This window comes from Lampetra planeri, chromosome 51 (genome assembly GCF_965212315.1).
Source record: "Lampetra planeri chromosome 51, kcLamPlan1.2.h2, whole genome shotgun sequence".
Taxonomy (NCBI): Eukaryota; Metazoa; Chordata; class Hyperoartia; order Petromyzontiformes; family Petromyzontidae; genus Lampetra; species Lampetra planeri.
In genome coordinates, this window is record NC_136157.1 from 1517282 (window position 1) to 1544918 (window position 27637).

The 27637-nt window shown below is 47.9% G+C and overlaps 1 protein-coding gene across 1 annotated transcript; it reads right to left on the bottom strand.

Moving 5' to 3' along the window:
• Positions 1–22483: 22483 nt before the first annotated feature.
• Positions 22484–27178, bottom strand: LOC144734391 (ferritin heavy chain B-like). The gene is made up of 4 exons (XM_078616548.1): positions 26869–27178; positions 24606–24752; positions 24045–24170; positions 22484–23240 (listed from the first exon to the last, which is right to left on the bottom strand). Exons 1-4 carry the CDS (start codon positions 26968–26970, stop codon positions 23088–23090), a joined length of 528 nt encoding a protein of 175 aa, XP_078472674.1. The 5' UTR covers positions 26971–27178; the 3' UTR covers positions 22484–23087.
• Between the last annotated feature and the right edge of the window lie 459 nt (positions 27179–27637).

Here is a 27637-nt window from a genome sequence, read left to right on the forward strand (position 1 = left end):
AGTGTGCGTCAGAAGGATTGTGTTGTGCCGCCCACAGTTTCCGAGCCCCTGAAGGTTGGGGAGTCACGAGATCATGCCGAATGTGAAGGACCACCGGCTACAACCCGGCCCACAACATCTAAGAAGTTGGGGATGGAAAGAAGACGAAGTTTGCCCCCAAGGATGGACCGGTATCGAGGGCCCGGTCTAAATGTGCTATATTCCGCTAATAGGAATCTCCCTGCGTGTATGTGTATGAGGGGGGCTTGGGGACGCGGTGCACGCGATACGCGGGGGGGACATTTTTTTCTTCTCTCTCTCTTCTCTCCTCTCCCTACCTCTACCTTCCCGAGTCGTGGAAAGTTGCGATTCCTTCCTTGTTGTTCTTGGGTCTGCCTTTTCGGTCGCGGATTGTTCCGCCCTAAAAAAACATTATCTTCGTTTTTTTAGACTGTTCTTTATTGCGGAATTTTTCTGCCTGACGTGTATTACTTTTGCTCGTATTAACTATCTTTTAAACATGGGAGGGGGGTGATGTAGTGACAGGGTGCCATCTGTTGACCAGGAGGGATAATTACGGGTATGGGTGCACCATATAATAGCTAACCATACGGAGGGCGTAACTGGGCTAAAGGTCAGAGGCGGGGATCAGTTGGGAAGCTCCGGGAACCTGCACGAGAGTTCTAGAAGGGGGCATGGCCAGGGGCGGAGGTTGGCCACGCCGAGGAGTATATAAAGGGGACGTGACCGGAGTTTCGGGGCTATTGTTGGGGTTCGGATCCTGGCTGCCGTCGCTGTCTTCGCCGTCATCTCTTCTTCATCGTCCGGTCGTATGGCCAATCCGCTGTACGGCTCCCATCATCGTTGTTGCTGTATAAGTCAGCCAGCTATATAGTTAGACGCCGGCGATGGGGCTGTATGAGTGGATCAGCTATATGTAGCCCAGTATATATGTCGTGAAGTGATTGCACCTGTAAAGTGTGAGAAATAAACAAGGAGCCCTCTACACATCGTGTCTCGGAAGTCGCTCACTACACTTGTGTGGAAATATCATGTTTTTCATGGAGATAAGAAAACATTAACAATGAAAAAGGAGAACCCAGCACAGACGTAACCACAATGACCATCACGTCAACCTGGCATCTTCAACCCATTGTAATGTTTACATAACAGCAGCAGCAACAACAACCATAGTCCCGCACTATTATCACGGTTGGCTACGTACGGTGTGAAATATGTTTAATACACATATATACAGCAACGACGTGTATTTGGTTATGATACTTCTGTTGCATTGGCAGTGATACACAAGCATAAACATCAACATTCAACACATTCATTAATAACACCGTGTGTGTGTGACCTTAAAGGAAACTATTTCCCCGAATGTCACATGTTATATATAGTGTCCTTGTAAGGACACATGGTTATCAACAAACACAAGTTCTTTGTATCCAGGAACGAGTTCCATGGACAAGGCAGCCACATCAACAAGGCCGTGGGCTCGAGAGGCTGCAGCCCAGGGCCTTTGGATGTTAAGGGTCCCCAAAAAAGCACTCCGAGTGCTTTATAATGGTTAACTTGCAGTGATTGTGCAGTACGATCGAAAACTAAAGGTAATACTGCAAGTCATAGCATCGCTGTGTGTGTTTTATACTTCCAGCTGCATTCCTAAATTCAAATGGTTTTGTTTGTTTCAACTTAAATGTAGCGGAACAGTACATCACGTTTAAAAATAATAAAAGTGAAGGCAAGGAACTGTAGATACAACGGGGGATGTCCCAAAATCTATAACAGCACCGGTCACCCATCAATTTGATTTCATCCGTGTCAATGGGCGTAGAACGGTGGAGCGGTAGCGCAGTGGTAAGTGCCCTTGAACTACAAAGCAGGCAACCGGGGTTCGATTCTCTGACCTTGGCTTATCAGAACGGTGATATCTGAACCAGCCATGTACCCCCACCACCCACCACTCACCTCCCACCTGTCACCAATTCGCACTGACCAGCGGGATGATGTTACGGTTAGATAACCTCCCCAGCGAGAGGTCGCTACTCGTGCACATCCACCACTTGTGCACGTCACGGAGATGCCGCTTCTTAACTCGAAGCACACGGGCGCCGTATTTTTTTAACATGAAGTCTCACGCGTCACGAGGCGTGCTTGTCCGACCTCTTCCTGATTCGACGCGTGTGGCCCAGTGAAGTAACACGTGTATCTGATTTAACCAAAATAAAGTAAAAAAGCAAGTTTTTAAATGCACAAACTTTTATTTGCACTCTTCAGTAGAAAATAAATAATTTGGACCCCAGAATTAATAAAATGTGATGTGCTCAATAAAAGTGAATGGTTTCCTTTCGATATCTTGATTTGAAGCTTTCGTGACTGCAGGAATCCATACTCTCTGGTTCTTTCGGTAAAGCCACGTAGGTAGAAAAAAAATAGATCACGACGTTTCGATCGCCACACAAGCAACCGTCTTCAGGTGGGAGTGAGAAACAGCTGCTGAAACAGCAGCCTGTTTCTATGAAACAGCAGCCTGTTTCTCTGAAACAGCAGCTCTCCCACCCGAAGACTGTTGCTTGTGTGGCGATCAAAACGTCGTGATATTTTCTTTTTTCTACCTACGTGACTTTACCGAAAGAACCAAAGAGTATGTATTCCTCTTTGGTTCTTTTCGGTTAAGTCACGTCTAAAAATAAAATAATAAATTAAAATAACATATTACGACGTTTCGATTGCAACACAAGCAATCATCATCAGGTATAAAAGAAATAGCAACAAAAAATCTAACTAGAAAACTATAGACAGACATACAAGCAGACAGACATCACAACGGCACACAGAGAGAGGACACACATCGGCACAAAGAGAGGGGTTGTCTCTATGACGGTCCCTTAAATATAGAGAGGGGGGGCGAGAACGGAGAGAGGGAGGGGGCAGAGAGAATTAGCATATCAATGAGTGTACGCCAACGTACTGCTGCTGCTGCAAGTAAGATGACAATGTGGAACGCGCACGCAAAATTGAAAACTAGGAGACAGGCACACGAAAATTAAATAACCCAGCAAAATATCGAAATGTGATGTAATACAACACAGAGAGTCGGTTAACACACAATTAACGCATAGCCTGGTTGATTACGTGTTTCAAAATTTGCTAAGTTAGAAACACGTAATCAACCAGGCTATGCGTTAATTGTGTGTTAACCGACTCTCTGTGTTGTATTACATCACATTTCGATATTTTGCTGGGTTATTTAATTTTCGTGTGCCTGTCTCCTAGTTTTCAATTTTGCGTGCGCGTTCCACATTGTCATCTTACTTGCAGCAGCAGCAGTACGTTGGCGTACACTCATTGATATGCTAATTCTCTCTGCCCCCTCCCTCTCTCCGTTCTCGCCCCCCCTCTCTATATTTAAGGGACCGTCATAGAGACAACCCCTCTCTTTGTGCCGATGTGTGTCCTCTCTCTGTGTGCCGTTGTGATGTCTGTCTGCTTGTATGTCTGTCTATAGTTTTCTAGTTAGATTTTTTGTTGCTATTTCTTTTATACCTGATGATGATTGCTTGTGTTGCAATCGAAACGTCGTAATATGTTATTATAATTTATTATTTTATTTTTAGACGTGACTTAACCGAAAAGAACCAAAGAATAATTCCTGCAGTCATGAAAGCTCCTAAATTAAGATTGAACCACTTCTACGGGGAAGTTTTAAGCTTATCCTTTTTCTTTCTGGCTATTTGTTCTCTCTGCCTGTGTCCTCTCTTTGGAATTTTCACACTTAAAATTCTAACTTAGCAAATTTTGAAACACGTAATCAACCAGGCTATGCGTTAATTGTGTGTTAACCGACTCTCTGTGTTGTATTACATCACATTTCGATATTTTGCTGGGTTATTTAATTTTCGTGTGCCTGTCTCCTAGTTTTCAATTTTGCGTGCGCGTTCCACATTGTCATCTTACTTGCAGCAGCAGCAGTACGTTGGCGTACACTCATTGATATGCTAATTCTCTCTGCCCCCTCCCTCTCTCCGTTCTCGCCCCCCCTCTCTATATTTAAGGGACCGTCATAGAGACAACCCCTCTCTTTGTGCCGATGTGTGTCCTCTCTCTGTGTGCCGTTGTGATGTCTGTCTGCTTGTATGTCTGTCTATAGTTTTCTAGTTAGATTTTTTGTTGCTATTTCTTTTATACCTGATGATGATTGCTTGTGTTGCAATCGAAACGTCGTAATATGTTATTTTAATTTATTATTTTATTTTTAGACGTGACTTAACCGAAAAGAACCAAAGAATAATTCCTGCAGTCACGGAAGCTCCTAAATTAAGATAGTATGTATTCCTTTCGATATGTTTAATTTTCTTCATGGAAGCCACCCACTTTTATTCACCACATCAAATTCCCGCCGAGAAAAAGGCCACTCTTGAAAGTGCGTATACCAAGATTGCGCCGTGTACGAGACAATACACGCAAGAAATTCCTACAGTGGAGGCGAGGGGAGGCCGAGACGCCTCTCGCCTACTGCAGTGTGCTGTTTGCTTTGGGAGTAGCGGCGTACCCCGCGGTAGATCCAACGGCCCTCGACGCTCTCGTCGGTTGTTGGGACTGGCACAGGAGATGGGGGTTGTCCTGCCAGTGGTCGACGAGGATGCACAGATGTCCTGTTGGGCCGCCAGTACTTGCAGGCCCACGAGAACCTGCGCCGGTGGTCCCAGATAGCGGCGTGGATGGAGGAACCTGGACGAGAGGACGACCCGGCTAACTGGTCCCCGCGGGGCATTGGGGTACAGTCTGCGGCTGCAATTCACGACGACCCAGGGGCTGGAGATCAAAAGAGGGAGATCGCCTGTTGCGGAGGCCCGCTGTTACTGGCTTCCATTGTGGCCAGCTGGAACATTTCGCGCGGGGGTGCCAGAACCATGCTCGACCACTGACGACGGCTCCGACATCCTCCGCCCTGCCGATGGCCACATCCCAGCCCCGCCAAGCGAGTCGCGAGACACCAGACACCTTGCCCATATCACCATCTCAGGCATCTGGAGTTCCGCAGGTCATCTCCACCCCACCTCTCGCCAATAGTGCCATTGAGCGGCAGGGGTTAGCTGCAAAAAGGTGGCCTAGCTCAGGCACACAGTGGAGGGAGTAGGTGTGATGGGTGATCGCGGCTGCAGCTGGTTCCTCGGCGGTGACGGGTTCCATCCAGGGTATCGAAGTACGTGTCCAAGTGGACACAAGTGCTTCCGCCACCATTATCTCCGACGTAATGTTTTATTTGTTCCCATTGAGGAACCAGCGTGTTAAGCCAGGAGGGAGTATGGGGATCGTAGGGCAGACAGAGGACCGCGTCGAGATTGGCGAGATTGCCGTGGCCAGGCCTGTTTTTATCTCGGGGACGCTGGCGGTGCTCTGCCTCTTGGGCACTGATTTTTTAAGTAGGATGCCCTTCAAGATCCTGAATGATCAGGGCTGCATGGAGATGCCGTCGGGCCGTCGACTGTTTTTTTTGCAGTCTCCACACAAACGTGCGATGGTGGGTGTCACGGTCCAGGCCCTTACCAGGGACTCGGTGGAGATCCCGCCGAGCTCGCAAATGTTGTGGCCATTATGCTATCGCAAACAATTGCAAATTGCTGACCCGGAGGCGGGCATGCTCTTGACTCCGTCTAATATGGCAACCCGTGGCCTGGCGCTGGTTGGCGCACAGACGATCCTTTGCCTGAACCAGAAGCCGTTTTTACAGGTCCTTAATGTGGGGCCGGGAATGTCTGTGGTTCAGGCGGGAATGTTGCTGGCTCATGCGACGGCCGCGTGTTGCGAGGGTGCTGGGCTTGCGCCCAACAGGATTGTGGGCACGGTGGACAAAGGTGTTGGATCGGACGGGACGTGGGCAAAGACGTTGTGTCAGGAAAACCCACTGTTGTCACCGGCGCAGCGGGGAGAGTTACGGTCACTGCTGGGTGAGTTTTCGGATGTGTTCATTAAGAGCAAGTTTGATATCGGCGAACCTCCCTGTTGTAACACCGCATTTATAGGTGGGCAGGGGGCTGCCCCAATTCATCAGAACTCGTATCGGTTGGGCCCACGGGAGAAAGAACATATGCAGCAGGCGGTAGAGGAGATGTTAGCCACCAATATCATTTCTCCTTTTACCAGCCCTTGGGGAGCGCCTGTGGTGCTTGTTAAAAAGCATGATGGCAGTTTAAGGTTCCGTGTGGATTTTCGTAAATTAAATAAGATCTCGGTGGCCGATGCGTACCCACTCCCGCAAATAGATGACTCCCTGGATGCATTGTCAGGTGCGCTTTTTTTTCAAAGCTGGACTTATCGGGGTTTTAGCAACTTCCCCTCGAGGAGTCGTCAAAACCTAAAACTGTGTTCCGCACGCACCAGGAACTGTTCCAGTTCAATTGTCTCCCGATGGGATTGCACTCGGCCCCGGCCACTTTTCAGCGGCTTATGGAACTCTTCTTGGCTGGCCTCCAGTAGGGCTCCTACCTCACCTACTTGGATGATATCATTGTGTTCAGTCGCACTTTAGAAGAGCACTTTCAGCAGTTGCGATCTATGTTCTCTAGGATGCGATCAGCAAATCTAAAATTTTAACCCGCTAAATGTAATTTTCTGCAAACCTCCGTGCGTTACTTGGGTCACATAGTTAGTTCAGACGGAATAGCCATGGACCCTGAGAAAATGGCGTGTGTACGAGATTGGCCGACCCCTAAGTCCATGAGTGAGGTGCGCAGTTTCCTTGGGTTCACGTTGTATGATTGTAGATTTGTGCCGCAGTTTATCACGGTGGCTAAAATGGGGGGTAGAGGAGGAGGCTGTGTCCATAGCCATTCGTGATCGCCTTTATAAAGCGCCCCACCTCGACTACCCAGATTTCTCCCTGCTGTTTGTTCTGGACACGGACACTAGCGACACAAGTATAGGAGCCGTCCTCTCCCAGGTTAAGAATGGAGTGGAGAGGGTAGTTGCGTATGACAGCCATGTCTTGTCCGCCACGGAACAGCAGTACTGTGTCACCCGCAGGGAACTCTTGGTCATGGTATACTTTGTACAACAGTACAGGCCTTATCTGTATGGCAGGGATTTTGTTGTTCGCATGGATCATGCGGCTCTTCAGTACTCCCTGCGAGTGGACCAACCTTCCGGCCAACTCTCACGCTGGCTGTAAATTCTTCAGTACTCGTTCCGTGTGACATACCGTAAAGGGGTGCGACATTGTAACGATAACGCGTTATCCCGCCTGCCCTCGAGGGTGCGTTGTGCCTGCTCGTCAGGCACGGGCCGATGTAAACCTCCGGCGGCGGGGTCTCTGGCTATCATAGCGGCGCTCGATGAGGGGGAGCCCGCCAAGGTGGTCACGCCAGGGGACAGCGTCGCACAGAGCTGGGGCACAAAGAATCTGCTCCTACGGATGCCCCGCGATCAGTTGTTCGGGACGGACTTTTCATGAGGTGGGATGAGGGGCACCGTCACAGCATTGTGGTTCCCACCGCCCTGTGGGGCAAATTGACATGGGTGGTGCACGGGGATAAATTGTTACACATCAGGGTGCGGAAGACGTTGTTGACGTTGCAGCGCAACTTTTATTGGCTGGGAATGTCGAGCGATGTGCACCACTTGATTAAGGGTTGTACGGACTGCGCACACAAGAAGCAGCCACTGAGGAAGTCCCAGCCTCCGTTGCAGTCCATCTCAGTGTCCCGGATTAACGAGTTGGTCACGCTCGACATTCTGGGACCCTTCCCGGCCAAGCAGAGAGGGAATACATTTCTCCTGGTATGGGTCGAATACTTATCTCGGTGGCCGATGGCCTGGCCGTTTCCCAACCAATCGGCCGCTTCCGTTTGAGCACGGCTACGTAATGGATAAGGGCACCCCCGAGCAGATTTTCACGGATCAGGGGCGGAATTTCTAATCAAAGCTGCTGCGCGAAGTAAGTGACGTGCTAGGCACTAAGACAATTAGGTCACCATACTATCCCCCAACGGATAGTATGGTGGAATGCCTGCATATAATCCTGACATCCATGCTCTGTCAGGCAGTTAGTGGGGCTCAAACTGATTGGGATCTGCATGTTCCAGGAGTCCTGGCGGCATACAAGATGGCTCCACCCACTTCCATGGGATTTTCGCCATTTTTTCTCATGTATGGGAGGGAAAATTAACCCCCCATGAAGGTTCAATTGAGCTTGTCAGAGGGCAAAGGAAAACGACCTTGCCTACGCCCCTGCAAGTTACACTAAATCGCATGTCGGCATTACGCGAAGCGGCCAAAGTAAACACCGCCAGAGCGGAGGCGGCTAATGAGAAGAATGCGGGGCGGCATGACCGTGTGCTGTCATGGGCCATATGGGACCGGGCATGGTTGCACTGCCAGCAGGTGCCCCTGGGAATGTCCCTAAATTGCATCGGCCATGGCAGGGTTCCATGGAGGTAGTGGAGGTCAAACGGTCACAGTGCGTACGTATACAGGTGGGCCGTCGCCGTTGGTTTGTCCATCCGTCATGGTTGAAACCATATGTTCCTCTCCAAACTGACACCTCATCTCCAAACATTATACGGCTAGTGCCTGATGTGTCCGATGAGCCGGGGGAATCGACCACGGAGAGTGTGCGTCAGAAGGATTGTGTTGTGCCGCCCACAGTTTCCGAGCCCCTGAAGGTTGGGGAGTCACGAGATCATGCCGAATGTGAAGGACCACCGGCTACAACCCGGCCCACAACATCTAAGAAGTTGGGGATGGAAAGAAGACGAAGTTTGCCCCCAAGGATGGACCGGTATCGAGGGCCCGGTCTAAATGTGCTATATTCCGCTAATAGGAATCTCCCTGCGTGTATGTGTATGAGGGGGGCTTGGGGACGCGGTGCACGCGATACGCGGGGGGGACATTTTTTTCTTCTCTCTCTCTTCTCTCCTCTCCCTACCTCTACCTTCCCGAGTCGTGGAAAGTTGCGATTCCTTCCTTGTTGTTCTTGGGTCTGCCTTTTCGGTCGCGGATTGTTCCGCCCTAAAAAAACATTATCTTCGTTTTTTTAGACTGTTCTTTATTGCGGAATTTTTCTGCCTGACGTGTATTACTTTTGCTCGTATTAACTATCTTTTAAACATGGGAGGGGGGTGATGTAGTGACAGGGTGCCATCTGTTGACCAGGAGGGATAATTACGGGTATGGGTGCACCATATAATAGCTAACCATACGGAGGGGCGTAACTGGGCTAAAGGTCAGAGGCGGGGATCAGTTGGGAAGCTCCGGGAACCTGCACGAGAGTTCTAGAAGGGGGCATGGCCAGAGGCGGAGGGACGTGACCGGAGTTTCGGGGCTATTGTGGGGGTTCGGATCCTGGCTGCCGTCGCTGTCTTCGCTGTCATCTCTTCTTCATCGTCCGGTCGTATGGCCAATCCGCTGTACGGCTCCCATCATCGTTGTTGCTGTATAAGTCAGCCAGCTATATAGTTAGACGCCGGCAATGGGGCTGTATGAGTGGATCAGCTATATGTAGCCCAGTATATATTTCGTGAAGTGATTGCACCTGTAAAGTGTGAGAAATAAACAAGGAGCCCTCTACACATCGTGTCTCGGAAGTCGCTCACTACACTTGTGTGGAAATATCATGTTTTTCATGGAGATAAGAAAACATTAACAATGAAAAAGGAGAACCCAGCACAGACGTAACCACAATGACCATCACGTCAACCTGGCATCTTCAACCCATTGTAATGTTTACATAACAGCAGCAGCAACAACAACCATAGTCCCGCACTATTATCACGGTTGGCTACGTACGGTGTGAAATATGTTCAATACACATATATACAGCAACGACGTGTATTTGGTTATGATGCTTCTGTTGCATTGGCAGTGATACACAAGCATAAACATCAACACTCAACACATTCATTAATAACACCGTGTGTGTGTGACCTTAAAGGAAACTATTTCCCCGAATGTCACATGTTATATATAGTGTCCTTGTAAGGACACATGGTTATCAACAAACACAAGTTCTTTGTATCCAGGAACGAGTTCCATGGACAAGGCAGCCACATCAACAAGGCCGTGGGCTCGAGAGGCTGCAGCCCAGGGCCTTTGGATGTTAAGGGTCCCCAAAAAAGCACTCCGAGTGCTTTATAATGGTTAACTTGCAGTGATTGTGCAGTACGATCGAAAACTAAAGGTAATACTGCAAGTCATAGCATCGCTGTGTGTGTTTTATACTTCCAGCTGCATTCCTAAATTCAAATGGTTTTGTTCGTTTCAACTTAAATGTAGCGTAACAGTACATCATGTTTAAAAATAATAAAAGTGAAGGCAAGGAACTGTAGATACAACGGGGGATGTCCCAAAATCTATAACAGCACCGGTCACCCATCAATTTGATTTCATCCGTGTCAATGGGCGTAGAACGGTGGAGCGGTAGCGCAGTGGTAAGTGCCCTTGAACTACAAAGCAGGCAACCGGGGTTCGATTTCCTGACCTTGGCTTATCAGAGCGGTGATATCTGAACCAGCCATGTACCCCCACCACCCACCACTCACCTCCCACCTGTCATCAATCCGCACTGACCAGCGGGATGATGTTACGGTTAGATAACCCCCCCAGCAAGAGGTCGCTACTCGTGCACATCCACCACTTGTGCATGTCACAGAGACGCCGCTTCACAACACGAAGTCTCACACGTCACGAGGGGTGCTTGTCCGACCTCTTCCTGATTCGACGCGTGGCCCAAAAAAAGGAAAAAACGCAAGTTTTTCAATGCACATATTTTATTTGCACTCAAAAGTATAAAATACATTATTTTGACCACAGAATTAATCAAATTTGATGTGCTCAATAAAATTGGATGGTTTCCTTTCGATATGTTTAATTTTCATCATGGAAGCCACACACTTTATTCACCACATAAAATTGGATTAATGCAGGGGTCAAAATAATTTACTTTTGACTTTTGACTGAAAATAAAAGTGTTTGCAATTTTGTTTACGTTTTAGTCTCATTTTCATTTACTTAAATACGACTTGAACGTAAGTTCTGGTCATTTTCATACAGTAAGGTTACGTAATATTGAAGTCCAGAAAAAAAAGTAGCCTTCGTCTTTCAATTGATCCATATCCAAAATTAATATCAGATTTAACGGTAAATGGTTGAATGCTTTGAATTCCAATATCTGTAAAATCAATTGCATCTAAATTACCTTGACATCAGAATTAACCATATTAGATTTGTGAAACACTTTAAAATAAAATAAAAAAATTCTTCATTTATAGTTTAAGAGTTTTTATTCTGGTATTAAAATTGAAAAAATGAGCAGTATATGTACATATTCATTCTTAGATCTCAATCCAGATAATAACAATAGTTCATTATTGTCTGGATAATTATCATGTATTTGAAATAGTGCAATACAAATTTGAGTCAAAAAACACGAAGATGCCCCGGATCGGCGGGAACAGGACGGGATCTTTAAATCAAATCTTGAAATGGCACGCGAGACAAGTCTGTGTGCAACATTTCAGCTCGTTAGGCTCCGTAGATCCGAAGATATTAAGCGTCAAATATTTGAAAGAATATAAACAGACAACAGGGCAAGTTAAATAAAAGTGAGTAATTAAAAAACACCCCCCAGCATCCTTTCCACACACAGATCGACGATGCGTTTTCAACAAGGCTGTTTAAAAATAAGATTTTGCTGTACACAAGAACAAAGTGCCGCTTCAGAACGTTGGGCGACAAAAAAAACGCACGCGAATATCCGCCAGGCCACATATACCCAACGCGTCCTGGTTGATGGGGGGGGGGGAAGACAGGGGGGGGGGTGAGAGAAACTACTGCTTCGTTTACATGGGAGAATGGTGCCGGTAGAACATTCCTTTTTTTGTAACATGGGGGAGGGGGGGGGCTGTGTATGAGGAGTAAAAAGGGGAGGCATATGTTTACCACGCAGGTGGGGAGTCCCCGGCTTGTATGGCAGAGGAAGTGGAGGGTAAAGCCAGGGGTCACCCTAAAATTAAATACAGTAAAAGACAAGACCATGGTTTTATAGCGAGAGATAAACAATATATGTACAGAGAAGGTGCCGGATGGCCTCATGGTCAGAGCACTAAGTTGGCACTAACTACGGAGATCCTGGTTTCGGCTCGGTTATTAATGACTGCACACAAAAAAATACCCGCAGCAGTAATGTAACGAACGTGGGAGGCAGAGGGTACCTTGTCCCACCCCCCTGGTGGCCAAAGCTAAGAGTTGGGGCGCCCTTGACAACCACCATGAGGTACGTTTCCAACAAGTGTAAAAGAACAAAAGTTATTTAAAACGGAGCGCCCCTACAGAGTTAAACGTTTGAGACCATGAGGATAACGATAATGCGATTAGGGCAACAGGAGCCGTGATATAAAATAGCCGAGGCACAACTTTATGAAACAAATTAAATATTGGGGCTCCACCTGACCGATTGCCACACCCCCCCGAGCTGATACTGTAATGTCGTTACTGCGCCACTGACCCGCACATTCATTTTTAGTTTTGCACTTTATTTAAGAATCCCGGTCCAAAGGGCATGGGATGAACATCACTCTCTGTGGCAGAGGCGGGTGGCAAAGCACTGTTCCCACGCCTCTCACGACGTTTCGGCCACAACGCAAGCAGCCGTCCTCACGTGAAGGACGGCTGCTGGCGTTGTGGCCGAAACGTCGTGAGAATTTTTATTGTTTTATTTGTATTATTTTATTGTTTCCCTTCTACGTGACTTTACCGAAAGAACCAAGAATATGAATCCCTGCAGTCACGAAAGCATTAAATCATCACTCTTGAACTCCCCATCGGTGATGGGGCAGTTATGAAGAGAGTGCTTATGACCAGCTCCTGTTTGACAGCAGAGGTCCTCACTCCGAATCAGTCGAGCGGCATTATATTCTCATTGGTTGCGTAATGCTGTGTGGAAACTATCTGGTCTGGACAAGGTCCCATCGGTGAGCTCCTCCAGCAGGCAAGGTTGCGTTGACTAGGTCATGTAGCCTGCATACCCAGCCACGACATGGTCAAACAGCTTTTGTTCTGCCGGATAGAGGGGTCTAAACGGGCATGGCACAGGCGAGAGAAGAGATGGAATCACGCTGTATGAAACAATATGGAGCAGAATTGACTTGCTGATGACTGGTACCAGCAGTGTCAAGATTGGCCTCTGTGGAGAAAGCTCATGAAGGATGCTATTGGGCAGTTTGATGTAGTCGCCCTCCAGCAACAAGAGGGCAGAGGAGCAACGTTGAAAACAACAAGCATTCAAATTATGAATTTGACACAACCATTATGAATCCAATGAGATATCCAGAACAATGGCTTTAACCCAACATCTTGGGTGGCTAAAATACAGCAAGTTGGCACAGTAGAGGGCAAAGGTGGTGCATCTGCCAGTCATCTCAGTCAACCCATGGCACCTGGGTCTGTCCCATGACCCCCTGCCAGCGGGAGTTTGCCACATGGCCTTAACTCCTTAAGGTGCAAAGAGCATGGAACAAGCGCCGTCGTGACGTTACCGCCACTTCGTGGCGAATGGCGGTTATTGTTGTTGTGTCTGGATCTCTGTGCTCGTCTGTGGGTCTGTCATTCTAGGGGTCTATCCATAAGTAAACTAAAATTTTTTTTTAATAAATTTGTACTCTTGGGTCTTTCGATAAAGTCACGTAGATAGAAAAAATAAAAATCACGTTTCGATCGCAACACAAGCAATCGTATTCAGGTGAAAAATACAGCAGGCGAACTGCTGAGGCAGGAGAAATAGAGTGGCAGAGCTGCTGCAGCAAGAGGTTATATAGGTTTGAGATGGGTGCAACCCAAAGGTAAGTAGGCGGGGCTAGAGATGGAATTTGCATGTAAATGTAAGATCGGAGAGCCTGATAAACCGAGGGATTAGAGAAAAGCATGTCAATGTGAGACAGCTCCCCAGGAGCGGCTGTGTTTATGAGAAGATTGGCATGTCAGTGTCAGAGAACCGTGCACAACGCCACCTCGTGGGCAACAAAAAGCTGCGGCGTTGGCCGCTGCACTGAGAGACCAGCATGTCAACGCAAGAGAACCACCGCAACGGTGGCCCTGCCAGTGAGACATTCAGCCGATTAAATGAGAGCCACCGCCACATTGAGTAAAAAGGAGCAGCGGCTATGATAGTGAGACATTTAGCTTGTTAATGTAAACACATTTAACAAGGTAATGTAACCATCTTCTTGGTTCTTTCGGTAAAGTCACGTAGAAGGTGAAGAACAGGTCTGTCGGAAAGGCAGCGTCTGAATGAACACCACCACGCTTGGCAGCGTATATTTAAGCTGGGTTGGAGGGGGAAGAGCGCCTTGACGAAGGAATTTGCATATCAATAAGAATTTAGCATATTTATGGGAAATGCAGATATGGGATTAGTCACTACTTGTGGAATGCGTAGGTGGGCGGGGGGTTTCAAAGTCATATTATGCCCGTGCATAATATGACTTGCAGCTCCATACTATTAACATTCCTTCCCTTTATTAATGCTAACCCTACTCCCTCCCTTTGTTGCTGCTAATCCTGCATACTGCACGGGCATAATATGACTTTGAAAACCCCCGCCCACCTCCTACGCATTCCACAAGTAGTGACTAATCCCATATCTGCATTTCCCATAAATATGCTAAATTCCTCTTGATATGCAAATTCCTTTGTCGAGGCACTCTTACCCCTCCAACCCAGCTTAAATATACGCTGCCAAGCGTGGTGTTCATTCAGACGCTGTCTTTCCGACAGACCTGTTCTTCACCTGAGGACGGCTGCTTGCATTGTGGCCGAAACGTCGTGAGAATTATTTTATTAGTTTTATTATTTTATTATTTCCCTTCTACATGACTTTACCGAAAGAACCAAGAAGATGAATCCCTGCAGTCACGAAAGCTTTAAATCGAAAGGTAATGTAACTCAGGAGAGTCGAAAATAACTAACATCGGCTGGTAGGATGGAAGCATCACAGCCAGTTATGACTTTACCTGGTTAATAACATCCTTCCAATGATTGCTCAGTTTGTACCCATCTTCTCAGTTGAAATTGTGTCTGTGTTTATATATCTGGATGACTTCATGAACAAATCTTTGTTCATCGCCAGTAGGTTTGCAGAGTACCTTCGTCTTGAAGAAATCAATTTCATGTGTGCCCACAGCGTAAAAACAATGATCAGCCACGGCCGAGGTACTGGTCCTACCGTGTTTCAGATCGACCTTGTGTTCACGAACACGGTCTGAGACATGTCGCTGAGTTTCCCCAATGTAACTACTGCTGCAGACACGACTTAGTTTGTCGACACCTCGGTATTGCATGTCAGGGATCACATCCTTCACAGATGGGATCAGATCACAAACGTAATGTACTGTGTTGAATAGAACCTGGATCTTGTGTTTGCTCATGATTTTGGAAATCTTTTTGGTGACCCCTATGCATGGCAAGGTGATGGTTTTAATTGGGTCCTCAGATGGTTCTCTCCCAACGGTTGGGGTGACAGCTTTACGAAGTGTGCAGCCCGAATATCCATTCAACTTGAGGGCTTGGTCTACGTGCTCCAGTTCACTGTCTAGGTGGTGATGGTCGGAAATGCAACGAGCTCTATGGTGTAGAGTTTTGATGAGAGAATTCTTCTGGGCTGGATAGTGGTGGGTTTCCTGTAGACAGTGTCCTAATGAGCCATCTGGTCTCTTTTCGATTAAAACATCCAAGAATGGTAACTTGCCATCCTTTTCCACCTTCATGGTGAATTTGATGGCTGGGTGTATGGTATTGTTGTGGTTGAAGAATTGGTTCAGTGCTGGCAGGCCATGTGGCCAGATGACAAACATGTCATTTACATGCAAATTCCATCTCTAGCTCCACCCACTTACCTTTGGGTTGCACCCATCTCAAACCTATATAACCTCTTGCTGCAGCAGCTCTGCCACTATATTCCGCCTACCTCAGCAGTTCGCCTGCTGTATTTTTTCACCTGCTGTATTTTTTCACCTGAAGACGACTGCTTGTGTTGCGATCGAAACGTCGTGATTTTTTTTTCCATCTACGTGACTTTACCGAAAGACCCAAGAGAATGAATTCCTGCAGTCACGAGAGCTTTAAGTCAAGATTAAAAAATAATGTAAAAAAATATTTTCACACTTTTATTTGAACTCCAAAGTAGAATTGTTTCTTTCTTACCACAGAATTAATCAAATTTGTTGTGCTGAATAAAAGTGGGTGGATTGCATTACAAAAATCAAAAGGAAGCCAACCACTTTTATTCATCACGTCAAATGTTATTCATTCTGGGGTTACAAGAGCTACCACTACGTATAGCTCTTGTAATCTCTCATTTACTTGATACAGCTGTCGTGGCTGTGACGGTTCCACCTGAAGACGGAAGCTTGTGTTGCCTCCGAAACGTCGTGATTTTTATTTTATTTTACTTTCATTAATTTTAATTTTTACCTACGTGACTTTACCGAAAAAACCTAAGAATATGAGGACATTTAGTTTTAAATCATGATCACAGTTCTCACCTGCTCGCTAAACTTCAGCATAAGCATGTTGGCCTCAGCCCGTCGGAACGGCCGTGGCAAAGGAAATGAGAATGCTATTTATTACTATTGTTACTATGATGTTAAGAATAGCAATAGTGGTAATTATTGTCAATATTCTAATTCTTGGTCTCGCTTCTAAGGGAACTAAAGCGGCCGCTCCGGCATCATAACGAGGGGCGATGTAAGCGCGCCTCTCATTGGCCAGAGGCTCCCAACAAAAGTTGCTTTGATTGGACAATACGTTTCCACGTGTAGCTGGGCGCGACCATTCGTGATTGGAAATGGGGGGGGGGGGTGTTTGAGTTTAATTAGAACCAAAGAGTATTAATTAAGTTAAAAGCACGAATAGTTCCAGGGTCTCCGGGACCCGGACCGCTTTTTTTAAATAAAATAAAATCTTGAATTGTCACGCGAGACGAGTCTGTGTACAACATTTTAACTTGGTAGGCTTCGTAGATCCGAAGATATTAAGCGTAAAAGATTTGAGACAATATAAATAGACAAAACGCCAAGTGCAATAAGTGTGTTGCGGACTCCTCATGAATGAGTTTGGATGTTCTCCTCGGTTTGGTTTCCTGACACACGGGGGGAAAAAAAGTACTTAAACATCCCAGCCAGCAACCACCAATCCTGTAAAACCTTGGAACACTCATTGAGTCGTCTTGCCTACATACAGTTTTCAACATGCGGACACAATACACAGCAATATACTGGAGTTTACAAACTAAGTTGTACCTGCGGTAGCAGTTACATTGGGGAAACGAAACAGCATGTCTCGGACCGTGTCCGCGAACACAAGGCAGATCTGAAACACGGCAGAACCAATACCTCTGCCGTGGCTGATCACTGTTTTAACGCGGTCGGTTCACACGATATTGTTTTTTCAGAGACCAAGGTACTCTACAAACCGTCGGGCTACTATCAAAGGTTTGTTCATGAAGCCATTCAGATATATAAACATAGACATAACTTCAACCGAGAAGATGGATACAAATTAAGCAATCACTGGAAGGATGTTATTAACCAGGTAAAACATTAACTGCTTTATGGTTGTTGTCTATCATATCTGCTGGGTACTAGTCTATTTTTAAATCCTTTATATTAAGTTGACTTGCTTGCTTGCGCGCTTACGACCGTGCAAATCTTTCGGTCGTTTTTTAACGCACTTCCCGTGATCCAATCGAGCTGACATTTTGCACACAGACTCGTTGTGCGTGACAATTTATTTTCGTGAAATTTTTTTCCATAACTTTACACTTTTTAGGAAAAAAAATATTATATTTAATTACCAATTGCTTAATGGTGGCAGGCAATCATCTGACCCATAGGTGGCAGCCATCTCAAGCCAGAGGACTAGAGGACTCTAGCCGCCACGCATATAAAGGATTTATAGTGAAAAACTTTGTTTTTACGGGTTAATTTTTTCCGAGTTAATTCCCCCCCACGCATCCCCAGCTCTCTCGGCCTCCCACTTCCAGCTCCGCCCACTTCCCCCCCCCAGCCTCACGTCCTCGCTCCCCCGAGCGTAGTGCTCGGCAAGGTAAGGTAATTTACCCTTTTTACCGGGTAAAAGGGTAAAGGTAAAGGTGTCGACATGCCAAGGGGTAAGGTAGAGGGTAGGGTAAAGGTAGCTCGGAAGAATTACCCGGTAGGGTAAAGGTAGCGTGAAGTATTACCCAGTAAATACGGTACCTTGTTTACCGCTAAAAGCTCCGTGGCGCAGTCCGTGGCCTCCATTTAATAAGTAATATTAAAACAAACTTAATTAAAAAACACGCTTTTGTTAAATGTACTAGTAATGGCAGAACTCCACGACTCCAGGAAGTGGCCCCTAGGCTTGCCATAACGTAAGGGGCCGTGGTGATTTACAGCCAACGTCAGTTGAGCGTGGACAATTAGACCCAAGCCGAAACATAGCATATAAAAATAATGTTAAGAAATATATATTTGTTTAATTATATAATATAGTATTGTCATCAGTATGATATAAGTATACAAAGTTTGCAGTCGATGCCACATTAGGAAGTGGGTAAAAATTCAGTTGCAAGATTTGAGGATACGACGACGACAACAACAACAGACTGAGTGAGTTCATAGAAATCGTGTAAAATTGGAATCATCGAGAGTATTCTATATTAATAAAGTGCTCTACCTACAATTTATCGTTATAAACCTTGTTGATGTGTAGTTCCCTAGTAATTACCCTGTAATCGGGTAATTTGTATGGGGTAAGGGTAAAAGGTAGGGTAAAAGGTAGGCTCGTTGCTTTTTACCTTTTACCTTACCTGCTGAAGGGTAAAAGGTAGGGTAGAGTGATTGTATTGTGGTAAGGTAAAAGGTAAGGTAAAGGTAGGCTCGTTGTTTTTACCTTTTAACTTTTACCTTACCTTGCCGAAGCCTACCCTAGTGCTCCCACAGCGCTCCCCTCCCCCTACCCCCCTCTCTCTCTCCTCCCTTGGCCCTCCTCCCTCTCCTACCTATATAACCTCTTGCCACGGCAGCTCTCTCTCCCACTTCAGCAATTTTTTATTGCTGTGGTTTTCTCACCTGATGATGATTGCTTGTGTTGCAATCGAAACGTCGTGATTTGTTTTATTTTATTTCTACCTACGTGACTTTACCGAAAGAACCAAAGAGTATGGATTCCTGCAGTCACGAAAGCTTCAAATCAAGACAATACACAGCGTCCACAATGACTCCATCGGCAGGTCGCGAGTGGCGGGGTGAAGTGTGGCTACTCGTATCGTTGTGTACCTGTCCCCCAATTAGGGCTAGTGTTGTTTATGGAATGTGTTGAGTATTTTTACATAACAGGGACACATTTCTGGCCAGACACGGGAACATAGAGCACCAGTGCCCCCTGTAGACAGATAGAGGAACATGGGTTGCGATTGCGAAGTATTTTATGACGGGACAGGCAGGCCTCGACTAACACCGACTTACGAACACCCCCACATTTACGAACCAGCTTCCACGCATCTTTTTGTAACATCTTCTCAAAACGCGAACTCGCACTTGCAGACTGAACCGTGGAACTATTTTGTTGCGCTACGAACCTGGCAACCCGGGTTCGATTCCCGCTCACGGCCAACACCAGTGACGATTATCTCAACCGGTCCTGGGTCTCCCCTAGGTCAACTCAGCCTCAAAATGAGTACATAGTGCGATTTGTAAACATTGCCACTGGGGAGACAAAGGCGGCCGAGCGTGGTGTTGGCCACTCACCCCCTCGTGTGCTGTGCCGGCATTCATAGGTGCTTGCTAACAGCACTTGCCCCAACAGTCTGTTACAGGGGACATTTGTATGTGTGTGTGTGGGGAGCGGTAATGCAATGGTTAGCGCGTTGTGCTACCAACCTGACAACCCGCTCATAGTCAACAAGTGACGATTATCTGAAAGGCTCCTGGGTCTCCCTGGTCTTCTCAGCCTCAATGTCTAAGCATCGCCACTGGGGAGACAAAGGCGGCCGGGCGTGGTTCTGGCCACTCACCCCCTCGTGTGCTGTGCCGACCTTCATCGGCGCTGCTTGCTAACAGCACTTGCCCCAACAGCCTGTTAAGGGGGATCGTTGTCGTGTGTCTGAAGGTTTTGCAGAGCATTTCTGAGATCTTGGCGGAGGGGAAATTCCTTAGCCCAGAAAACATTATCGGGCAAGATGGGGACGATCCTGCTGGGGCTACTGTGCCTCAAATATTGGCATAAGTAGTTACCCCTTCCGAGTGGTTGGCTGGGGTTACCATCTGTAGAGGAAGTACGGAGGAGCGATCCAGCGTCTGAGACCAGGAAAAGCACTGGGCAGAGATGATCTCCCAAGCGAAATTCTGAGGGAGGGTGGCATCTGTGTGCAGGATGCCCTACATGACATCTCAACTGTATGGACCACAGGGCAAGTTCCGCTGGATTGGAAGGATGCTCTGGTGGTTCCCCCTCTTTAAGGACCGCACAGACTTCAACAACTACAGGGGCATCTCGCTCTTCAATGTACCGGGAAAAATCCTAGCAAGGCTCATTCAACATCGGCTTGCCAGGCACCCTGAGGAAAGGCTTGCGGAGCCCCAATGTGGTTTCAGGCCAGGGCTGTAGTGGTCCTGCTACAGCATAGGTCGCAAGATCTCTGCTTTATTGACCTGGTCAAGGCCAATGATACAGTCAACAGGCCAGGGCTCTGGGCTGTTCTTCACACTTTCGGAGTCCCCGACTCCATGAACACAAGGACTTTCATGATGGTGGGCAGGCCTGGGTAAAGCTATGTGGCCAAGAGCCAGAGCGATTCCCTGTTCACCTTGGAGTATGAAAGGGATGTCCTCTGGCTCCCACATTATTTCACATCATCTTTGACCACAGTTTTAAAAGCTCCGTTGCTGTACTGGAGGAATTTTCATCCGCTACAGATACAATGGAAGGCTGATCGATGCACGAGTGTGGTCGAGGGATGACTCTGTTTTGGTTAACGATGTTATGCATTATGGTGATCTGGTGATTGCTGCACAGAGGAGTTTGGGGCACTGCTACTGAACCTGGTGGGGTCCTACCATCAGCCCCACCAAACAAATCACCTGCCTGGGTATTTTGCTCCATCAAACATTCCACCCCCCTCAACTCCCAGTTGGCAATAGAGCAGTTGTGGAGAAAATGGAGAGTTTTCCCATACATAGGCAGTCTACTTATGACCAGCTGTGGTTTGACAGTGGAAGTTTAACTCCCAATCAGTCGGGCAGCATCCTACTTTCATCAGCTGCGTAAGTGTAGAACCTATCTAGTTTGTTGCTCTGCACGAAGATTCGGGTCTTCCCTGAATGGAACATATGCAACCGGTTAGAAATATTCCGGTTGGCCTGCCTACGATCCATCTGAGTTTAAACGGGCTGGATTTAGCTCAAATCCTTGGAAGACCTGGACAGTCCCAGCAACGAGCTCCTCCGGCAAGCAAGGCTGCATTGGCTAGGTCATGTAATCATGTGTCCAGCCACTACTTCCCCAAACAGCTTTTGCGTGGCCAGATAGAAGGGGCTAAACGGGTGCAGCACAGGTTAAAGAGATGGACTGTGATACAGGTGAAGGGTACTATTGGGCAGTTGGAGACAGTCGCCCTCCAACAATAGAAGGTAATGAAGCAAGGCTTACAATAATGAGCCTTAAGATTTTGAATTTAACAGCCATTATGAAACTGATATCCAGAACCACAGCATTAACCCAACATTTTGGGATCCGACACGGCCATTATGAAACCAATGAGATATCCAGACCCATGGCTTGGAACACAATATATTAGCATTATCCCTGGCCTCCAAGTGATTTCTAACTTGTCAGCAAGTTTGCCTGTGGCTACATCCGCAATACTAAATGTATAACTGCATACACTTGATTCCATGCCTTTATTTTCTTAAATCAACAAGAAAGTTTAAGCTCTACAGGCTGTTAGGCTCCTGAGGACCCATGTCTTCCAGAGCAGGCTCCAGTCCTTTGTCACCACCCCTTCCTTTGGACATGGGGTTGGGCCTGTTGGGGTTGCAGTGGTGGGGGGGAAATTTGGGCAGGGAGTGTGCATGCAATCTGTCGGCAGTGGTGGGTGGGGACAACAGGGGTGCCTGCTGTGGAGAGATGTTAACTACCTTGCCTGATATGCAGGTCATGGGTTGATCCCGACCCTGACGCCTGGATATTTTGAGTTTCATGTTCTCCCTGTGATTTTTCTCCAGGTCCTCCGGTTTTTCCCCTCCACATTTAGAAACCTGCGTTTCAGAGTATTGGCTGCTATAAATGTCCACAAGCTGCTTCTTTGAGCTATCAAGTGTGGCCAGGTTGCTTCTGAAAAAAAGAGCTAAGGAGTTATATAGCTTAGTGGGCCTTACCTGGTAGTTTAATATTAGTTTAGACTGCCTGAAGATCAAAATCCCTTGAAGCAACAATATAATAAATCACACACCACAGACAGGAATGATGCTCGTAGAATCTTTATTTCTCACTAGGAGGTCCGACTTGTATCAGCGAACCCAGAAGCCAGAGGATAAGAGAATAGGCCAATAAACCACCACCTCAACCATCTCCACTACCACCATGAGATCAAACACATCTTGACTGTCAACAACCACTACACATCCCAAACCATGATCACAACCATTTTAACCACCACTAACTCAACCAGTCAATCAACCACAACCACCATCAACCAAAGGTACCATATCTTCAAAGCAGTACAGGCAATTATCTTTTACAAGATAATTTAACATAACAGCGGCAGCAGTAATAGGAGTACTATCATCACCATCACACACCGGCTGTCCTCATGAAGCAACTACAGATTGAGAGAGACACGGCTCGGTGTGAGTGAGCAGGCGGGCGAGTGCTCGTGTGTGTGTGTGTACGAGTGGCTGAGTGCGTGGGTGAGTGTGTAGGTAAATGAATGTGTCGTATAGGAGGATGAGTGAGCTAATGTCAGGAAATGAATGCGTATGTCAATGAATGAGTGTCGCATGTGAGAGTAAGTGAACGTGTGTGTGAGTGACTGGTTGAGTGGGAGAGCAGTGTGAGTGAGAGAGCGCCTAGCTGCTGTCACCCAGAGTGAGTCTCTCAAAGAGGTACTCGCCCATGCCAGACTGGGGAACGCCCAAGCGCTTCAGATTGGTGACGTGGTCGCCCAACTTCTTGATAGACTCCACCTGCTCCTCCAGGAAGTCCTCCAGGAAGTCGCACAGCTGAGAGGTGAGGGGAGAGGGGAATTAGAGAGAACATGTGGTGGAGGAATTGGTGAGAGGGGAGAGAGAGAGTGGATGGTTAAATCAGTGTCTGTACAAGTACTGTCTGTGTGTCTCCATGTTAAGTCTCCCCAACTCTCGTCTGTGTGCACAAGTCTGTTTACAGGTGACCCCCAACTTATGCCGGCTCAACTTGCAACCCCCCTCCCCCGCTTTTATGACCTTTCTTATCGTAAGACCCCCACAGTAACGACCAAAACTCCTATCTTCGACCGCCTAACGACGCCGAGGCGATTGGCAACGAGTTCGCACATGACATGCGCAGACTCGTCGCTAGATGGCGCTGCTTTGCTCTTCCGCTGTATGAGTATGTACAGTATAGTCTGACAGTCTGCAGTTGGGCCTAGAGCGAAGGCATTGTCTATTTAGAAACGCTCTTCATTCTTTTGTAAATTTTCTTCAAATTTTAAAAATGTTTAGCTTTTCACTACATCTGAGAAGAGGAAATGCGATGTACATGCAGAAAAGTACTAAATGGATTTTTAATTTTAAGTGTTTGTTTTTACTTAATAAACGTTTGTAAAAGTTATGTTAAGTTACAATTAAATGTTTGTTACGATTATTTCCATTATTTTCGTGGTCAAACTGGGTATATTTATGGTACTTAATGGGTTTCCAGGAACGGAACCCCAATGTACAACATTGCGGCGATGGGAGACGCGGGATCGACTTACGACGGCTCGACTTGCGACCGCTGTCCTGGAACCAATTAGGTCGTAGGTGCGGGGGTCGCCTGTACCTCACCTGTGGGTCTTTCTTCTCGGTGGCCAGCCCATGTAGATCCAGGAGAGATTGGTTGACGTTCTTCTCCAGCTGCAGAGCAGCCTGCATGGCCTCCAAACCATTTCCCCACTCATCACGCTCCGGCTTCTACATAGAGATATACAAGAGGGATATGAAGACAGAGATCCACGGATACATACACAGATTCTTAGACACACACACAGAAACAGTCATAAACACAGATACACATACACGGATGGAGAAAAATGCAGAACAGACTCAAGCCACTTTTTAAAATATTAATATCACTACCTCTTTCTCTCAGAAAAATAAATAATGGCCATGTTAGCCAGAGAACTGGAGATCCTGGGTTAAAACTCTGGGTGTCACTCAGGAGGTTCATAATGGCAGTCTCAGTTTTATAATGGCCGTGTCTTTCTCAGGGGGTTCCAAAATGGCCGTATCCAAGAAAGAGAAACCCTGGGTAAAATCCCCATACATTTCATTAACACCCCCACCCCATCTCTCTTAGTTGCCCACAGGGATTAGCAATTCTGATTTCGCGGTTCCATCTCCTTGTACCTTGACGTCCTGCAGCAGCACACGGCCGCCGCGCTTGTTCTGGTACGCGAGCAGCTTCTCGGCGTGCTCGCGCTCCTCCTCGGACAACTCCTTGAAGAACTTGTGGAAGTTCTTCAGGGCCACATCGTCGCGATCAAAGTAGGACGCCTGTTGCCGTGGACACAGCATCACCATCACCGTTAACATCATTACCGCCATCACAACCACCATCACTTACTCGCAATGCAATCACCATTACAATTAATGACCACCAAGTTGGCCTGTGACTGCATTTGTGGCACTAAAAGGGATGGCTTGTCTGCTGCACTTTTTACTCTTTTCATTACCGCAAAATCAACAAGGGATGTTAAGTCTAGGTAAGCCCCGCCTCTTCCTCTTTATGCCCTCCCCCTTCCTCATTAGTCCCCGCCCCTAGCCTCTGGACACAAGGAGTTGGGCTTGTTTGGGTGGCGGTCGGGGGTATTGGAAGGGGCGGGAGTGTGCGTGCAGCACTAATAGATGACTAGGCCTCCTTACCCAGGAAATACTCAATCTGTTTCAGGAGGGTAACTGTCAAGCTTTCGTAGTGGGGAGCAATGTGGCTGCTGTATAATTATAATCAAGTAATTCGTAGAGTAATTTTTTCACATCTGGTGACGCGAGCACACAATGCCAAATGACATCACAGGCTATTTAAGGTCCACCGAGTAAAACAGATGGCGGGCATTATTATATGGTAAACCCACAGAGCAGTAATATTGCGGGCGCGGCAGTGAACGCGTTAGTGCTGGAGCATGTCACACAATCACCACGAAACCACCACCACTGCCACCGAATTCAAAATAATTCTGGATGTCACCACTGTTGGCTCAAGCATCCCAATGCTGAAAAATACCCGATTGGCATCACACGGGGCAGTGACATCGCCCCTACTGCGAACACCTGGCAGGACCCGAAAAATTCTATTGAGCCGAAGGGAGGCTCTCCTTGATAAACAAGTGGAATAGTAATAAATAAATAAACTAACATAATTATTGGGCCGCATGTGGTTACAAGACTTGGATCAATGCCCAGTCAATTCATTCTTTCCTGGTAAACACATTCTCGGAAGGGCCTTTCATTACTAAAAGTGTAATAATGATGGGTGGGGTTCTTAACGCCACCCCCAACGTCCCCACAGGGGGGCGCCCCTCCCCACCCCGCCCCACCCCGCCCCTCCCCTCCCCACCCCTCCCCACCCACCCCTCCCCACCCGCCCCTCCCCACCCACCCCTCCCCACCCACCCCACCCCGCGTAGTGTCCCCCTCCCCGCATGCCCCTCCCCGCATGCCCCTCCCCGCATGCCCCTCCCCGCATGCCCCTCCCCGCATGCCCCTCCCCGCATGCCCCTCCCCGCATGCCCCTCCCCGCATGCCCCTCCCCGCATGCCCCTCCCCCACCTCGCCAGCAGCCCCTCCCACTTGCCAAAAGCCCCCACCATCCATCCCATCACGTGATCCACCGGGTCACGCGCCAGTTGACAGCGTTGCGTCACCAACTCGCCCCCCCCCTCACCCAACAAAAACCACGTGACCAGTTGTTTACAAACTTGGCGCGCGCGCCCCTCCCCCTTCACACCACGTGATCACCCGCCCACTCAACACTAAACAAAGATGCCCCGTGTAGCCCCGCAGGGCTGCTGGGGCAAGGGCTGCTGGGGCAAGGGCGACTGCGGGGGTGGTTGTTGCCAGGACCACGCCCGCCCGCCCGCCTTTGTCTCCCCCATGCTCGACGCCGTAGACACACGCCGCTCCAGACACTACTCACTTGAGACGACCTCGCCTGCGAGGGGAGATGCCTCGGACCCATTCGGTTATCAACTCTCAAGCCGCCGATGTCGCAGCGGCAGTTCGCTATAGCCAGACATCCCGTGTAATCGTCCCGTGCCAGGCTAGGTGCATCTGACACCATGCGTGTTGTTCACCTATCCGTGGTCTCCACTAGAATACACAGAACCGTGTCCACTCATCCACCAACTACACACTCGGTAGTGTAACACCCACGTGCTCACCCACCGACATCCATGCCATTGAGGGCCATGGCCTAAAACGTCGCCTTATATCCTTAATTTTATTGCAGTGTTATTGCCAAACGTGCAGAGTTGTTTTTTCCACTCGCCCACCATTCACCCACAGGTCACCCACAATTCACCCACCATTCACCCACCATTCATCCATCATTCATCCATCATTCATCCACTCGCCCACCATTCACCCACCATTCACCCACCACTCGCCCACTCACCAGGGAGAGGTAGACGTAGGAGGCGTACAGCTCCTGGTTGACCTGGCGGTTGATGGCCGCCTCCACCTCCTGGCTGTAGTTCTGACGAACCTGGGACGTCATTGTGTCTGCTTTCGGTTGTCGAGAGAGACTCGAAGATAATCAAGTGTCACGGTGAACTTTCTCAAGCTGGATATTTAAGCAGCGGTGAAACGACGAGCAGGTGCAGGACACAGGGCGCCGTGGCTCCGTTCAAACACTGTTGAAGCAAGAACCGCGAACCTGACTGAGGGGAGCAGAGCTTCGCTCGCGCTTTATATAGCCCAGTGGCAGGGGGCGGAGCCATGCCGGGCGGTGGTTGGAGCTGACCAATCAGGGGCTTGCGAATGGGCGGGGCTTGCGTGGCAATGGGCGGGGCCGTTTCCGTGCTAATTTGGGAGTGGGTGGGGCTTATCGAATGATTGACAGACTAACTGCCGATGCTGATTGCTGGTGCACAAACAGCAACAGCAATCGTGACAGGCATTCGTCAATAACACCGTGGCCTTAAAAAGGAACATATAATAGGCGACGTTTCGGGCAAAGGACCTTATGCATAAGCACACAGCGTTGAGTTTATGGGTGTCTGTGTCTCTGCGTGTTTGCAAAACCACACCCAGCTGAGCACCACCCCTCGTCTGTGACTGGTCGAGCGAGAGGGCATCTGGGGGATACAAAGACGGCCGTGGGGAGGTGGGATGTCGCAATATTGCGGGTGTGACCTGATGTGGGTGAGAGTCTATGGTTGTTA

Excerpts from the sequence above, each read along its gene's own strand:
- LOC144734391 (XM_078616548.1), bottom strand. The coding sequence starts at position 26,970 with ATGACGTCCCAGGTTCGTCAGAACTACAGCCAGGAGGTGGAGGCGGCC. Across the intron at positions 24,171-24,605 it reads TGCTGCTGCAGGACGTCAAG|AAGCCGGAGCGTGATGAGTG; the intron begins GTACAAGGAGAT and ends ATCTCTATGTAG. Across the intron at positions 23,241-24,044 it reads CCGAGAAGAAAGACCCACAG|CTGTGCGACTTCCTGGAGGA; the intron begins GTGAGGTACAGG and ends CTCACCTCTCAG.